This window comes from Chiloscyllium plagiosum, chromosome 5, assembly GCF_004010195.1.
Source record: "Chiloscyllium plagiosum isolate BGI_BamShark_2017 chromosome 5, ASM401019v2, whole genome shotgun sequence".
Lineage (NCBI taxonomy): Eukaryota > Metazoa > Chordata > Chondrichthyes > Orectolobiformes > Hemiscylliidae > Chiloscyllium > Chiloscyllium plagiosum.
The window spans coordinates 24,139,402-24,155,992 of NC_057714.1; the positions used below are offsets into that span (position 1 = coordinate 24,139,402).

The 16,591-nt window shown below is 40.5% G+C and overlaps 1 protein-coding gene across 3 annotated transcripts in view; it reads right to left on the reverse strand.

Annotated features, from left to right (window-relative positions):
• Positions 1–16,591, reverse strand: part of fam221a (family with sequence similarity 221 member A) — a 49,071-nt gene that overhangs the window by 16,887 nt on the left and 15,593 nt on the right. For 2 of the 3 annotated variants that reach the window (XM_043689749.1, XM_043689750.1), the window contains exons 3-4: positions 9,078–9,268; positions 3,780–3,986 (exon numbers count right to left, since the gene is read on the reverse strand). In XM_043689749.1, the coding sequence (XP_043545684.1) occupies positions 3,780–3,986; positions 9,078–9,268 (398 nt within the window). Of the gene's footprint in view, positions 1–3,774; positions 3,987–9,077; positions 9,269–16,591 lie in introns of those variants that run through there. The other variant, XM_043689751.1, reaches the window with a different exon arrangement.

Consider the following 16,591-nt stretch of genomic DNA (forward strand, 5'->3'; position numbering starts at 1 on the left):
TTTGGAGGTGGTGGAAATGTCGGCGGATGATTTGGTTTATGGGAAGGTTGGTAGGGTGGAAGGTGAGCACCAGGGGCTTTCTGTCCTTGTTGCGGTTGGAGGGGTTGGGTCTGAGGGTGGAGGTGCGGGATGTGGACGAGATGCTTTGGAGGGCATCTTTAACCACGTGGGAAGGGAAATTGCGGTCTCTAAAGAAGGAGGCCATCTGGTGTGTTCTGTGGTGGAACTGGTCCTCCTGGGAGCAGATACGGCGGAGGCGGAGGAATTAGGAATACGGGATGGCATTTTTGCAAGAGGTAGAGTGGGAAGAGGTGTAATCCAGGTAGCTGTGGGAGTCGGTGGGTTTGTAAAAAATGTCAGTGTCAAGTCAGTCATCATTAATGGAGATGGAGAGGTCCAGGAAGGGGAGGGAGATTATAATTCCAATTTGCCTTGTAACCTTGTCTAAAAAAAATTACTAAGAGTATAACAGTATGGCCTTGACACATTGCTTTGTAGATTTCAAACTGATTTGTTATTTTAAAAAAAAACACATCCATCGTGACTTGCAAAATGTAGAATATATGTGGAAATATGATTTGTGACATGGACAACTTCCCTTTCTTACATGAAAACAGATGCTGCAGCACTAATCAATGTAATTGGATCAATATTTTACTTTGCCCTGTATTTGATAAGCAAATACTTCTGGAGAAAACAAACCTCTTATTATTTTAGATCTTGTCAGCAGGTGGAAATTCTATTTTCTTTTTAACTTTCTATAATTGTAATTTTGTGCAGAGTTTTTCTTGTCTTTATCAGTTATCCAATTGTTTGGACTCATAAAGGTTCTGAATGTATTTTAAAAGTCAGCTGCTTATCTTCATTTTTTTTAACATAACTCCTAATTACATTGGCTCCTTTGACATTTTTACAAATTTGTCATTGATACTTGATTAAAGAATTCCTGGCAGTACCTTAAATCATTCATAGTCTACTAATGTAGATTAGCAAACCATTGTAGTATTGCAATGAGGTCGTACAAAACCCTTCCTTCGAAGCTGTATTTTTACTCTTTTTTTTCTATTTATGCACCGGTGTACTTTATCCATACTGTCCTGAGCAGTTAATTTGAAATGTAACTTTGACTATCACTCCCTTATATATGCTTTATTCAAAATGCTTAAAGATCAGATTGAGAATAACCTCCAATAGATGGCTTAACAGCTGAGTTAGTTAGCATCTACCAAACACATGTTATTCCATCAGATTTCTATCTCCTCCTTTCTCAGTAGCTAACTCAAATCCTCTAAAACATTGTTATCACATTTTTACAGCCTTCCCTTACTATCTATAATAACATTCAATGAATGACTTATTTTCCTGATCTCAATCTAAATTGTATTTGTTGCGATCACCAAGGTGGTTGGTTTATTTTTTTCTGAGGATGCAGTATCCTGATTCAGAAAAGTTTCAGTTATTCAGCTTTACTTGGCGACTTTCCTTCAAGTTTCCAATTCTGCAAATGTGTTTTAGTGTTCCTAAGATATAATCAAAATTCTAAACATCCATCTTTTGTATTTAGAAAATTCAACTGAATAAGCCATTTCAAATTTAGCTACTATATATTTAAGTAGTTATTCATAAATTGGTAGATAAAATGGAATTTTATCAAGCAAATCACAGCGAGCAACAAACAAGTAAAATAAAATACCGCATTGTATCTTTTAAACAATAAAATATCACTTAATTGAAGTGGTATTATAAACCACTAGACGTATCTATCAAATTGACAGAAATTTTTAAATGACCTCAGAATTGAGACCAATACAATTTGCTCTTAGCAAAGTCCTTGTTGCAATTGATAATACATTCTGAGTTATTTTAATTTTGTTTAAAAACATTATGTTCAACATATTCCGGGAAAAGCATTCATTAACCTGATGTTATTAGGTTTGGCAGCTTAGGTTAGATCCATATATTTGCAGGAAAAAAATACAGGTTTGGTGCTGACAGCCAGCTTCAATTTGCAAAAAAGCATTTAAAAAATGTTTAGAAATCCTTTGAAAACTGCCTAAATGCTAACAGAAGTTACTGAACTATGGAACAGTACAGTGAAGGATGAGTGCCCTGGCAATTGGCACTCAGAGGGCTGCTAGAGACAGGCACTTGCTTAGTTCCCAGTAGGATTTCAGCTTTGTCAACATACACAGGGAGAAGTAGGAGCGGCAGCAGGAATATGGGACACAATGGCCCTAAATGCCCAAAAGCTGCAGCAATGCAATGAATCATGTGACTGTTTCCACAGACTGCTTGGAGGCTGACATGGATAGACAAGTCCAGCTCTCTGCTCTGACCTGCATTCTATCACTTATGTGGGAGGCTGCCCGCGACTAAATGTGTTGGACACCCTGACTGGTGGGTGCCTCCATGACTGGTGCATCAAGGACTACTTCTGTAAGACACTGGGATAAGGCCAACACTTACTGCAGGTGCCATTTGTTTAGCATGAAATCTGCCACATCATACAAATGTGGTATTGATGTGGCACACTGCCATAAGATAACATGTATGTGTCCTTATCTGAGAATGACTAAGCCATGGCTGCTGTGTTATTGTGTGACTGCACCAACTTGCAAGGTGCAGCGCAGCAAAGAATACAATCTATAAGTATGATACTATGTGCTGAATGAATGAATGCTCAAACAGTAATCAAGCAGTCCTAGGAGGAGGCCTGGCCCAAGACTTGGGCAGGGTTCCCGTCCATGCAGTAACTGTACCCAATACAGAACTGCTGGCGATGCCTGGGCTTTCAGGGTGCACTGCCACTATATTAGATAGGTGCCAGGTGGGTGGCAAGTATTCCACATTCCTGATGAAGAGCTCATGCTCAAAACGTCGACTCTCCTGCTCCTTGGATGCTCCTGACTGGCTGTGCTTTTCCAGTACCACACATTTCGACTCTATCTCCAGCATTTGCAGTGCTCACTTTCTCCTAGTAAAATGTCAAATATCCGTTGAGGAAGGGTATATGTGGCTAGTGTCACCTATTGATTTGTTTTGAGCTTTCATTTCTTCCTACAAGTTGTTCTGCTACAACATGTGTTTCATTAACACAAATTCGCTCAAACATGATTGATGAATTGGAGACACTGTTTCTAAAGTGCAAAGTTTTAGCGCGTGCATTGGTTAGAATGTGATTCTGGCCCCATTAGTTTAAATGATGCTGCCATTACACGATTTGTTTTATAACATGGGATTGCACCAGAATGGAACTACCACTTTATAGCATTGCTCCTCACCTCTTTTCTGAAAGCCTTTCCTTATGTCAAAATACAGCTTGACATATGTCAATATCACAGATTGCAATCTACAGTGGTATTATCAGGTTACCCCATTATAGCTTGTTGCAAAGTAGTCCTAATCTTGTCCTATACAGAGCTACATGTAAGTTTACTTACTAATGAGTAAGATACGAATTTTAACTTGAACAGATTATTTCCCTTGTTAGTGTAGGCCTGCTATAGTCAATCTGTGCATGTTAATGATTATTCCAGCTAACCAAGGACAGATTCAGGATTAAACTGAGACTTCTCTGTACAGCATCACACATTGTGCAATGCAATTAGCAAGTAGATAATCATGTACGTGCAATTTTTAAAATGTTTAACAAGGATGTTAACCCTCACTGCACACAACACCCTAAGAATCAGTCAGTCAAAGTACAATCTTGCAGTTTTCTCCATTTATAGTAACCACTATTCTATTTTTACTATATGCAAAGCACTGAAACCACTAACCTATTCCACTTGAGTCGAGTCGCATATATCCTTCTGCCAATGCATTAAATCCAGTGAGTCCTCCCATAGCGGCATAGGGAACATCTGGTCCTACTGATCGTCCTCTAGCCAAGCGTTCTTCTTTGGTCTCGACAATCATTGTATGAGCATATGTTGGGTGGGTACACCCACAGGTAAAGGAGCTGTGAAACCCAGCACATCCTATACCTACAGGAAAGAAATGATAGGTTTTGCATGCAATATAATGTATAAAAGTACATGTGAAGAGGACAAGAACTTTTAAAATAGTACAGCTACACAAATTTTGCATTAAAAATAAATAACTACATTGAATTTCAACCATTATCCTGCCACACTGCATATTACATCAGGTAAAGGGACACACAAATGATTAAACTAAAACAAGATAGGAAGCAATCAACATGTAGGAATAGTATCAAAATTATTACATTTGTTTTAGGCTTGTGAATTGCATTGCATCAAGTTTCTAATTTCAACCAACCATCATGGAAAATATTGTTGGAGATTCCTTCCAGGTGCAACAACAGAAAATCTGTTGTTTACATTTTCTGCCTCAGTTACTCAATATCAGCAATGCAGACTTAGCAACAGATCATTAGTCTGACCTAACAGCGTGGTAAAGTAAAATTAATTAGAATACATAGTTATTATAAATGGAACACATGGCTTTTATAGTCAACTGAATCTGTTTTTTTCAGCTCTGAGACAACACTGAAAATGTATTGCTTACTGATTAACTAATTATTTTCTATTTATACCAAATGTAAGGATACACTAAAACTGACATTGGGTAGTAGTAATATTGTGGCAACATCAGACAAAGAGATCATAAAGACAAAGGCTGACAGTCCCAAGGAATTGCTTCTAATCCACTGTAGTTACTTTGTTGGTAGTGTTACGGAACTCAAATTATGGATTGAAGAGTTTTTCACAAAGGATGACATGAATAACGTACCAGAGATTATGGGAACAGAGGGTTTAGTGAAAGGGAGGAATTTAATCCTTTCTATATTAGTAGCGAAATAGTGTTGGTGAAATTGATGGGATTGAAGGCTGATAAATCCCCAGGGCCTGATAGTCTACATCCCACACCACTTAAGAAACAGCCCCAAAAGTAGTGATCACCTTTCAAGATTTTTTAGACTATGGAACTGTTCCTACAGATTGGAGGGTAGCTAATGTAATCCTATTAATTAAAAAGGGAGGTAGAGAGAAACCAAGGAATTATGGACCTGTGAGTATGATGTCTGTAGTGGGGAAGATGCGAGAGTCCATTACTAAGAGCATTTAGAAAACAGAGCATTTATGGCAGAGCATTTAGAAAACAGTGGTAGAATCAGATATTGCTCTTGTGGCTAAATGGAACAAGGGATAGGCAGGAGGGCAAGGTTAGGGTATTGAGCTTGATGATCATGGGTGGCACAGTGGCTCAGTGGTTAGCACTGCCTCCTCACAGTACCAGGGACCCGGGTCCAATTCCTGCCTCAGGAATTTGAACATTCTTCCTATGTCTGTGTAGGTTTCCTCTGGGTGCTCTGGTTTCCTCCCACAGTTCAAAGATGTGCAGGTTAGGTGAATTGGCCAAGCTAAATTGACTGCAGTGTCGAGGGATGTGGAGGTTAGGTGGATTAGCCATTGGAAATGCTAAGTTACAGGAATAGGGTAGGCAGGTGAGTTTGGTTGAGATGCTTTTCCGATAGTCGATGTGGATTTGTTCGGCCATCCATACATTTTATATTAAATGTGGTTTTCTATCAGTTCTGATCATGTGAATGGTAGAGCAGCCTTCTATCTTCTACATTACTATGTTAATCATAATTCCAGTCATACAAGAGTAAAATTTACTGGAATGCTTCAAGGATTCAGAGGAGTGGCATCGAGGACTGGATGTGGTTTATTTGGACTTCCACAAGTACCACATAAAAGATTCATGTGTAAAAATTAATGTGTAAACAAAGCTTAAGAGTGTATTGTGCTAGAAAGAAAATTGGTTATCAGACAGGAAACAGAATTGGAATAAATTGATATTTTTCTGAATGGCTGGCAATAAGTAGTGGGATACCACAGGGATCATTATTAGAAAGCCAGCTATTCACAATATATGTCAATGATTTAGACGAGGGAACCAAATATAAGGTCTCGACATTTGCAGATGCCACAAAACTGGGTAGAAGGGTGAGCTGTGAAGAGGATGCAGGGATATTGCAGTGTGATTTGGACAGGCTATGTGAGGGGCGAATGCATGACAGATGCAGTGGAATATAGATAAACGTGAGGTTGTCCACTTTGGTAGCAAAAATACGAAGGCAGATTGTTATTTAAATGCCTGTAAAATGACAGAAATGTTCAATGAGACTTTAGTGTTGTCTTGCACCAGTCGCTGAAAGTAAGTGTGCAGGTGGAGTAAGTCATAAGGAAGGCAAACTGCATTTTGGCTTTCATGGTGAGAGAATTCGAATACAGGAACAATAATGTGCTGTTGCAATTATACAGGAAATTAGTGAGACCACACCTGGAACATTGCATGTGGTTTTGGTCTCCTTATCTGAGGGAGGATGTTCTTGCTATTGAGGGAGCTCAGCAAAGGTTTACTGAATTGATTCCTGGAATGGCAGGACTGACAAATGAGGAGAGATTGAGTCAGTTAGGATTGTATTCACTGGAATTTACAAGAAAAGGGGATCTTGTAGAAGTCAATAAATTTCTAACAGGATTAGACAGGTTTGATGTAGGAAGGATTCATGAAGGTGGGGGAGCCCAGAACTAGGGTTCATAGTTCAAGAGTTTAATAGAGTAAACCTATTAGATCTGAGAGGAGAAATTTCTTGACCCAGAGAATAGTGAGCCTATGGAGTTCACTACCACAGAAAATGGTTGAGTCCAAAACATTGTGTTCCAAGGAGGTAGATTTAGCTCTTGTGGCTAAATTGATTAAGGGGTATGGGGAGGGTGGGGTTAGGGCATTGAGCTCAATGTCCAGCCATGATCATATGTGAATGACAAAGTCGGCTCCTATCTTCTATGTTTCCATGTCAATCATAATTCCAGTCATACTACTGTGGTACAGTTGGAGCAACTGTGGGAAATTCAGGATCTTTATGACTACTGAATGGGATTGCTGGGTACAATGTGTGGCTTAAATCCTGATCCCGCAACACCTCTCCACAATCTGCAACTTTGGTTGGTATTTTACACAATAAATGCCAGGATGGATATTGAACCTAGGGGCTCAGACACCACTTAAGTGGATTGCTTTCTCTCAATCGGTGTTGAGTTTTACAGAAATTGCACCAATTCAACTGACAAGTGGGCATTTTATCACATTCTGACTTAGCTGGGATTTTACAGCCTCCAAGAAGCATGCTTGAATCTGATAGAAAGGGAATGTAAAATTGAATGGGATGGCAAGGGGGTGATATGTCTGCCACCTTTGCATCAATGCTGTCATTTTAACCAACCACACACCTTTAGACCAATTGTGCCCCATGTGACATTACCACTATGTCACTGCCTCCCACAAAGCAGTGCAGGGAGGGAAAGCTGGCATCTTGGGGTCTGAGTAATTAGGGCAAACATTGAATCTCCTTCACCAATTAGATTGAACAATTGAGAAGAAAACAGTCCAAGGATTAAGAAGGAAGTGTAAACTAGAGTGTGTGAATTCAATATTAAATCAAGCACAGAAGGAAAATAAAGTGAAGGAAAGAACTATTAAATTAAAGAAGGGACTAAAAAGTAAAACGTTAAAAAATAACATTATAAACTTTATATCTTTCAAATGTTTTACAATTAATTCCTGAAGGAATGACAGTCCATAATTGAGGGGATCAATTTTGAATGTCAGGGGCTGGTTGGCAATAAATAAGCCTTAGCACATCAATGAAAGGGCACTTACACTGGAACGTAACTTTCAAAAGCAAGTTTAGATCATAACCACAACCCTCATCAATTTCCCAATCTTACATATTTGCCTCAGAAAAATCTAATCCCAATTCATTTATGACTGCACTTTCAAAATCCCAACAATCCAGTCTCATGTCCATCGTTCACTCTAACATTTCTGCAGCTAAAATTTGCTCAACTTCTCCCTCACTTCATCTTTGATACCAGAGCTTCCATTATTCTTTCTTCCAACCTGGCCATTACTCTCATTGCTTTTGCTTCAAGTTCAAGGGACATAGAATGGAATAGATATGGCAGACACTAGTTTAGCCCTCATCACCAGACCACTTTGACCACATAAAGCATTATTAGGCCTTGTTCCTATATGCGAGAACTATTTAAATATTCCAAGATCATCCTTAAATGTAGAGATGATCCCTAAGCTTCTTTGTTTCTATAGCATACTGACCCATCTTCCCTGTCATATCCAATCTTGCTTCCAACAATAAGTGTAAAGATTCATGGACATCTTTATGCTAAGAATGAAAACGATTCACTAGTTGGTTCACTCCCTTTCCCTCGTCCACTGGATTAAGGTTTTGCTAAAACTTCCCATTATCCTGTCCCAGAGATCCTAGCTCCCTCTACATCCTTTTTATCAACACCCCCATACCTTCCTGGAACTCAACCTCTCTATAAGGCTCGCCTCTAGTCTCCTGGTATTATTCACATAAAACTAATGACCATCCAACTTCCCTTCCTGGTATCCATGTTCATTGACGTCATTCTGTCTCAACATGATCAACAAGTTTCTCAAAAAACAAAATCCTCAATCAACCATCCTTGCCAACTACGTCCCAAAGTACCTTTCTCTCCAAAGCCATTTGTTGCTACTTCCAAATTCCAAATCTTTTATAAAACTCTTCTCATCAAGTTTTTGCCTGAACCACAGTACTGAAATGGCCCTTTACAATGTCACAAATGACATCCTATTTGACTGGTGCAAAAGTATCTGATTACTCTTTGTACTTCTCTCCCTCTGCAGGTTTTGACATAGTTGATCATCTCATGTTCCTCCAATAGCTCTCTACCATCATCCAGCTGGGTGAGATTGCATTTGCCTCATTCCATTCACATCTATCCAACCAGAGTAATATCTGCAATCATTTTACCTTTATCTCTAATATATTTGCTTCTAATATTCCTCAAGAATCTATTCTTGACCCTTACTATTTCTTAGCTCTGTATTGCCTCTCAGTGATATATTCAAAATAATTTACCTCAAAGACAAGATTATAATTAAAGAAGAAATAAGAATGGAAGGAAACTTAGAAGAAATAGCTTTAACCATATACAAAATTATTTTTAATATAGAACTATAATACAAACACTCACATTTTTGGCATTTGTATGGTGTCATTTCATTATGATCATCTGCAAAGTGTTTGCACCTGCAACGAATTGGCTGAGTTCCATTCAGTGGTACATAATTGTAGGAGATACACCGGCAACCTGTTACTCTGCAGGGGAGCAAGATTGGACGCTCTGTTGGAATTTCTTTGAAATCTGTCTTGTGCTGTTTATATCTGTTGGAACCAAATGGGGCATATTTCAAAACAGATGTTTATGTGCACATTTATAAGACGAATATATTCTACAAAGTTTCATTACATGGTTTCAGAATTATTTGGTTTAAAAATTTGGATTACACAGCTCAGTTCTACACTTACTGCAACATACTTCCTATGTTCACATGTCCAACCATTTACCAACATAACTAAAAAAATCTTGGATCTGTGCACATTTTTTTGTCAATTCTACCATAATAAATGCAGACATAGTAAGTGGATGTAGGTTTGCTTACTGAGCTGTAAGGTTCATTTTCAGACATTTCGTTACCATACTCGGAGACTCCCTGAAGATGTTACCTAGTATGGTGACGAAACCTCTGAAAATGAACCTTCTAGCTCAGTGAGCAAACCTACATCCAAAACCCCAACCTGAGCTGCAAATCTTCTCAAAACTCGCAAACATAGCAAGTTCTTGTAGAAACTGTTTATGAAGTCTTGCCATTCTATACTTTCACCATTCTGAATGTGCAGTACTGGCTATTATGGGAAAATGTGGATGTAAAATAATTAAAACAGCACAGGCATTATCCAATAGAACTGTGGATATAACATCTCCTTGGAAGCCCTGTTTCATAAAAACTAGGAGCATGAGTAGGCCATCTGGACCTTCAATAAGATCATGGCTGATCTTTGAGGCCTCAGCTCCACTCACCCGCTCTCTCACCATAACCTTTAATTCTTTTATTGTTCAAAAGTTTATCTATCTTAGCTTTAAAAACATGCACTGAGGAAGCCTCACTCACTTCACTGGGCAGGAAATTCCATAGATTCACTACCTTCTGGGTGAAGAAGTTCTTCCCAATTCAGTTGCAACTCTGCTCCTCCTTGAGGCTATGCCCTCCTGTCCTGTTTCACCCACCACTGGAAACATGCTCTCTATGTCTATGTCTATCTTATCTATTCCCTACATAATTTTATATGCTTCCCTAAGACTCCCCTCCTCAGTCTTCTAAATTCTAATGAATATAATCCCAGTCTACTCAATCTCTCCTCGTAAGCCAACCCCCCTTAACTCCGAAATCAACCTAGTGAACCCCGTCGGCATCCCTCTAGTGCCAGTACAATCTTTCTCAAGTAAGGAGACCAAATCTCTAGGTGTGGCCTCACCAACAACCTATACAGCTACAACATCACCTCTTTGCTTTTAAACTCAATCCCTTTAGCAATGAAGGACAAAATTCCATTTGCCTTCTTAATTACCCATTGCACCTAAAGACCAACCTTCTGTGATTTATGCACCAGGTCACTCAGGTCCTTTTGCACAGCAGCATGCTGCAATCTCTTTCCAATGCCTCCACTTCCTCCAAACCAAAGGGGTAGCCATGGGCACCCGCATGGGATCCAGCTATGCCGTCTCTTTGTATGTGGAACAGTCCATTGTCCACAGTTACACTGGCACCATCCCCAATCTGTTCCTCCACTATATCGATGACTGTATCGGCGCCACCTTAAACACCCACAAGGAGGTCGAATAATTCATCAACTTTACCAATATCTTTCACCCAGACCTCAAATTCACCTGGACCATCTCAGACACCTCCCTCCCCTTCCTGGACCTCTCCATCAAATCTCCGGCAACTGATTAACCAGGGACATCTACTATAAACCCACCGACATCTACCTAGAGTAAACATCCTCCCAACCTACCTCCTGTAAAAACGCCCTCCCTTATTCCCAATTCGTCCGCCTCTGCCTCCGCCTCATCTGTTCCCAGGCTGACCAATCCCACCTTAGAAAATCCCAGATGGCCTCCTTCTTCCAAGATCGCAATTTCCCTTCCCCCGTGGTTGACGATGCCCTCCAGCCCATCTCCTCCACTTTCTGCACCAGTGCCCTTGAACCCTACCCCTCCCAACACAGCAAGGACAGAACACCCCTGGTCCTCACCTTCCATCCCATCAACCTCCGCATTCATCACATCATCCTCCTCCACTTCCGCCACCTCCAATACAGACACCACCACCAGAGATATATTTCCCTCCCCATCCCATCTGCGTTCTGGAGAGACCAGTCCCTCTGCAACTCCTTCATCAGGTCAATGCCCCCCACCAGCCCATATCCCACTCTTGGCACCTTTCCCTGCCACCGCAGGAAGTGCAAAACCTGCACCCACACCACTTCCCTCACCTCCGTCCAAGGCCACAAAGGATCCTTCCACATTCGACAGAAATTTACCTGTACCTCTACCAATGTCATCTACTATATCCGTTGCACCCGGTGTGGTCTCCTCTACACCGGGAAGGCAGAATGCCTTCTTGTGGATCATTTCAGAGAACATCTCTGGGACACCCGCACCCACCAACCCCACTGCTCCGTAGCTGAACACTTCAACTCCCCCCTCCTAATCTGTCAAGGACATGCAGGTCCTGGGCTTCCTCCACCGCCAAACCCTGACCACCCGACAGCTGGAGGAAGAACACTTCATATTCCGCCTTGGGACACTGCAACAACAAAAGATCAATGTGGATTTCAACAGTTTCCTCATTTCCACTCTCCCCACATTATGCTAGCCCCAAACCTCCAACTTGGCACCCCCCTCCTGACCTGTCCAAACCTTTCCCAGCTATCCGCTCCACTCCCCGCCTCATTCCTGATGAAGGGCTTATGCCCGACATGTCAATTCTCCTGCTCTTTGGATGCTGCATGACCGGCTGTGCTCTTCCAGCACCTCACTTTCAACTCTGATCTCCAGAATCTGCAGTCCTCGCTTTCTCCTGTGCAATTTATATCATTCAAATAATAGCCCTTTTTAATGCTATTCCTAGCGAAATGGAAGACTTCACATTTATTAACATGGCATTCCATCTGCCAGATCTTTGCCCACTCACTTAAATTATCGATGTCCCTTTGCAAAGTTTCACATTCCTCTGCATGCTTTGTTCTACATTTACCTTAGTGCCATCCACAAACTCCGACTCACTATATGCGGTCCCCAACTCCAAATAATCTATGTAAGTTGTGAATAATTGTGGTCTCAACACTGATCCCTGAAGCACACCATTAATTACTGAGTGCCAATTAGAATAGCACTCACTTATTCCCACTATTTTGCTTTGTGTTAGTTAACCAATCTTCTATCCGTGCTAGTACATTGCTCCTAACGCCTTGCATCTTTATATTATGCAGCAGCTTTTTGTGCGGCATCTGGAATGCCTTTTGGAAATCTAGATACACATCTACTGGGTCTCCGTTGTCTATCATGTTTGTAAGGTCTTCATAGAATTCCAAAAGATTAGTTAAGCATGACCTGTCCATCATGCTGTGTCTGCCCAATGGGACAATTTCTGTTAGAGGCCTTGCTATTTGTTCCTTGATAATAGACTCAAGCAACTTCCCACCACAGATGTTAAGCTAACTGGTCTATAATTTCCCATGTTTTGTCTACTTCCCTTTTTAAAACAGTGGTGTCACATTTGCTGTCTTCCAATCTGCTGGAACTGCTCTAGAGTCCAGCGAATTTTGGAAAATTACAAATGCATTTGCTATTTCTCCTGCCAACTCTTTTATCCCTGGGATGAATTCCATCAGGGCCAGGAGACTGGTCTACCCTTGGCTCCATTAGCCTGCCCAACATTACTTATTTTGTGATAATGATTGTTTCCAGGTCCTCATCTACCTTTGTTTCTTTGTCAGTTATTGGCATGTTATTTGTATCCTCCACTGTGAAGACTGACACAAAATACCTATTCAATGCCTTGATTAAGATAATATTTTCATAAGGAGAACATGAGGATTATAGATGCTGGAGATCAGAGTCAGAAAGTGTGGTGCTGGAAAAGCACAGCCTGTCAGGCAGCATCCGAGGAGCAGGAGAGTTGACATTTCGAGCAAAAGTTCATTACAGGAATATCAGTCGTCATTCCTGAAGAAGAGCGTATGCTCGAAATGTCGACTCTCCTGCTCCTCAGAGGATGCCTGACCAGCTGTGCTTTTCCAGCACCACACTTTCTGACAATAATACTTTCACAAGTTGATTTAAATTTATAAACACTGAACTTTTCTTATGTGTAAAATTCAATGTGGCACTTCAATAATTAAGTAATTCAATGCTACTTTCTTGCTATTACATTTGATTTTGGAGCTTTCTCCACTCTCGCTCAGCAACTGAAAGTCACCCCCTTTCTTCTCTGCTCAAAATTTCTTATTCTGGGATCACAGAAGTCTGAGATATTGAAATGGGATCACACTGGAAAAATATTTGAGAAACACATTCTTGTGACTTTGAGACATTCTAAAATGCTTAATGACCAATGTTTTAAAGTATAGCCATTGTTATATAGATAAATTGGGAAGAGACTAATTTAGGATTGCTCTTTATTTGTCTTTATACAAGAGTGATCGATTACTTTAGGCAATACAATTGAGTCATTTTAGAGATATATAACACATGGGGGGTTAGAAAGGACAAGAGTTGAGGAGTTGAGTAAGACAATAAAGTATAGGAACAGAATAAGGCCATTCAGCCCATTGAGTTTACTCTATCATTTGGTCATGGCTTATATGTTACTCAATCCTATTCTCCTGCCTTTTCCCTGTAACCGTTTATCTTCTGACTAATCATGAACCTATGTACCTCTGTCTTAATGCACTCAGTGACTTGGCCTCAGCAGCCTTGTGCAGCAATAAGTTCCACATTTTCATCATTCTCTGGCGAAAGAAATAACTCCATCAAGTACAGATCCAGATTCCTCCACTGGTCCTCATGTAACAAGCCTTTTATCTCTGGAATTGTTCTTGTAGAACGCCTCTAGACCCCCTCCAATGCCAATACACCTTCTGTCAACGGGGGCCCACAACTTCTCACGATCTTCCAAACGGCTGACCAGAGCCTAACAGATCCCCAACAGTACATCTCTGCTGTTATATTCTAGCCCTCTTGAAATGAATGTTAACATTGCGTTTGCCTTCCGAACTGCCAAATGAACGTGCATATTAACCTTAAGAGATCCTGAGCTATAACACTAGTATATAAACATTTCCATCCTCCATTATGGCAGAGTTCAGCAAGTGAAAGCAAAAGACACAACTGAAGCATTTGCAATCATTTTCAACCAGAATTACCAGGTCAACAATCACATTTGGCCTCCTGCTGAGAGCCCAAACATAACAGAAGCTAGACTTCAAAAACATTTTGTTTACTGCATATGATATCAAGAAAAGGCTAAGTATACTCAATATTTGGCACAAGCCTTGCCAACAATCTGGCTATAGTGATGAAAGCATGATCACCCAACCAAGCTGTTCCAGCATAATTGCAATGCTGACATCTACCTCAGAATGTGAGCAATTTCCCAGGTTTGTCCTCTCTACAAAAAGCAGGACAAATCCAAACTATCCAATCACTGCCCTGTCATTATCTGCAAAGTGAGGGAAGAATGACATTGCGTGAGTTAAGCGGCATTTACGTAGCAATAATCTATTTACTGATTAGTAGTTTGGGTTCCACCAGGTCCACTTAACTTATGACCTCAGGACAACCTTGAACCAAACACAGACAACAGGGGCAGAATTCCAGAGGCATGGTGAAAGTGATTGCCTTTGACATAAAGGCAACATCTAATGGAGTGTGGCATCAAGGAGTCTGGCAAAATTGAATTAATGGGTAATCGGGGGATAATTCTTCATTGACTGGCCTAGCTGGATGGAAGATAGTTGCATTTGTTGAAGACCAATCATGTCCGACTTAGGACACTGCTGCAGGAGTTTCTCAGGGCAGACATGTTTTTACACACCTCTGGAGCAAGTGGTACCTGATTCAGAGGTAGGGACACTGCTACCACATCACAGGTGTCCTAAGTTCCTAACGGCACTGTCATTGGCCTCACCTTCTTCAGCTGCTTCATCAATTAAAGTTCTTTCATTTTGAGGTCTGAAGTGAGGAAGTTACTCATGATTACACTGTTCAGTTCTGTTCTGTTCACAACTCCTCAAATAATGAAGCAGGCTGCGCCCTCATGGGACAAGACCAGACTTGAACTGAGAAGTAGCAAGTAATATTTGTTACACACAAAAGTCAGGAATTAGCCATATCCACCAAGAGTGAGGCTAATACCACCCTTACATGCAACAGCATCACCCTTACATACCCCATCAACAACCTGGAGGTCATTATAGACCAGAATCTTAACTGGATCAGCTATAATAACACTACAGCTAATCTGAAGCTGTGTATTATATAACAAGTAGCTCACTGTTTGAACGCCAAAGTCTTTCTAGCACCTCCAACAACAGTCCAGGAATGTGATAAAATTCATTTTCTGCTTGCCTGGATTAAAGTAACTCCAACAACACTCAAGATGCTTAGCAACAAATAACTTTCAAAACCAACCTGCTTTATCAGAAGCTTACCTTCACTTTAAATTGTCACTTCCTGCAATACCGGTTTTAACATGGTTGTGGTGTAGGCTATTTATAAAATGCACTGCAGCAACTCACCAAGGCTTGTGGAACCACACAATCCCAAACCTGCAATGTCTATTTTCTGAACAGAAAAGGGGGAGCACAATCACTTGCATGTTTCCCTCTAAATCACACATTACCCTGACTTGGAAAACTATTGTAATTCCTTCATCAGCATTACTTTAAAGCACAGAAACCCTCAACTCCTTGTAAAACAGTAGTTTGGGAGTACCTTCAAAATACAAATTGCAACAGCTCAAGTAGTCTGCTCACAATCACTTTCTCAAGAGCAATTAGGATCTTGCAATACATAATTGCTGGCCTTTCCAGTAATACATACATGCATAGAAAAAAAATTACTGAGTGCTTTAATAACATGGCTTACAGATCAACGAGCGGTCTTATTTGTCAAAATATATCACCTATTATGAACCACCACTGCAGTTCAACCAACAAAATCACAGTCATCAATAGTTCAAACATTTACCAAGCAGCAAATGTTGCAGTAATGCAGTAGCTAAGAAATAATAATGTACAAGGCTACATAGAATATTCAAATAAAAACTCATCCATTTCCAATCCATCTACCTTATCTCAGTCTCAGTGTCTTTGTTCCTTTTCTCTCCTGAAAATAGCTATGTTATCTACCTTACCCACATCCTGTTATTTGTGAGTTCCACAATCTAAATATTCCCTCAGTCACAATATCCCTCATTTTCCTATCACATCCACTGCTTTTTGTCATTTATATAAATGATTTGAATGTGAACATAGGAGGTACGGTTAGTAAGGTTGCAGATGACACCAAATTTGGAGGTGTAGTGGACAGTGAAGAAGGTTACCTCAGGAGTGTAATGGGATCATGATCAGATGGGCCAA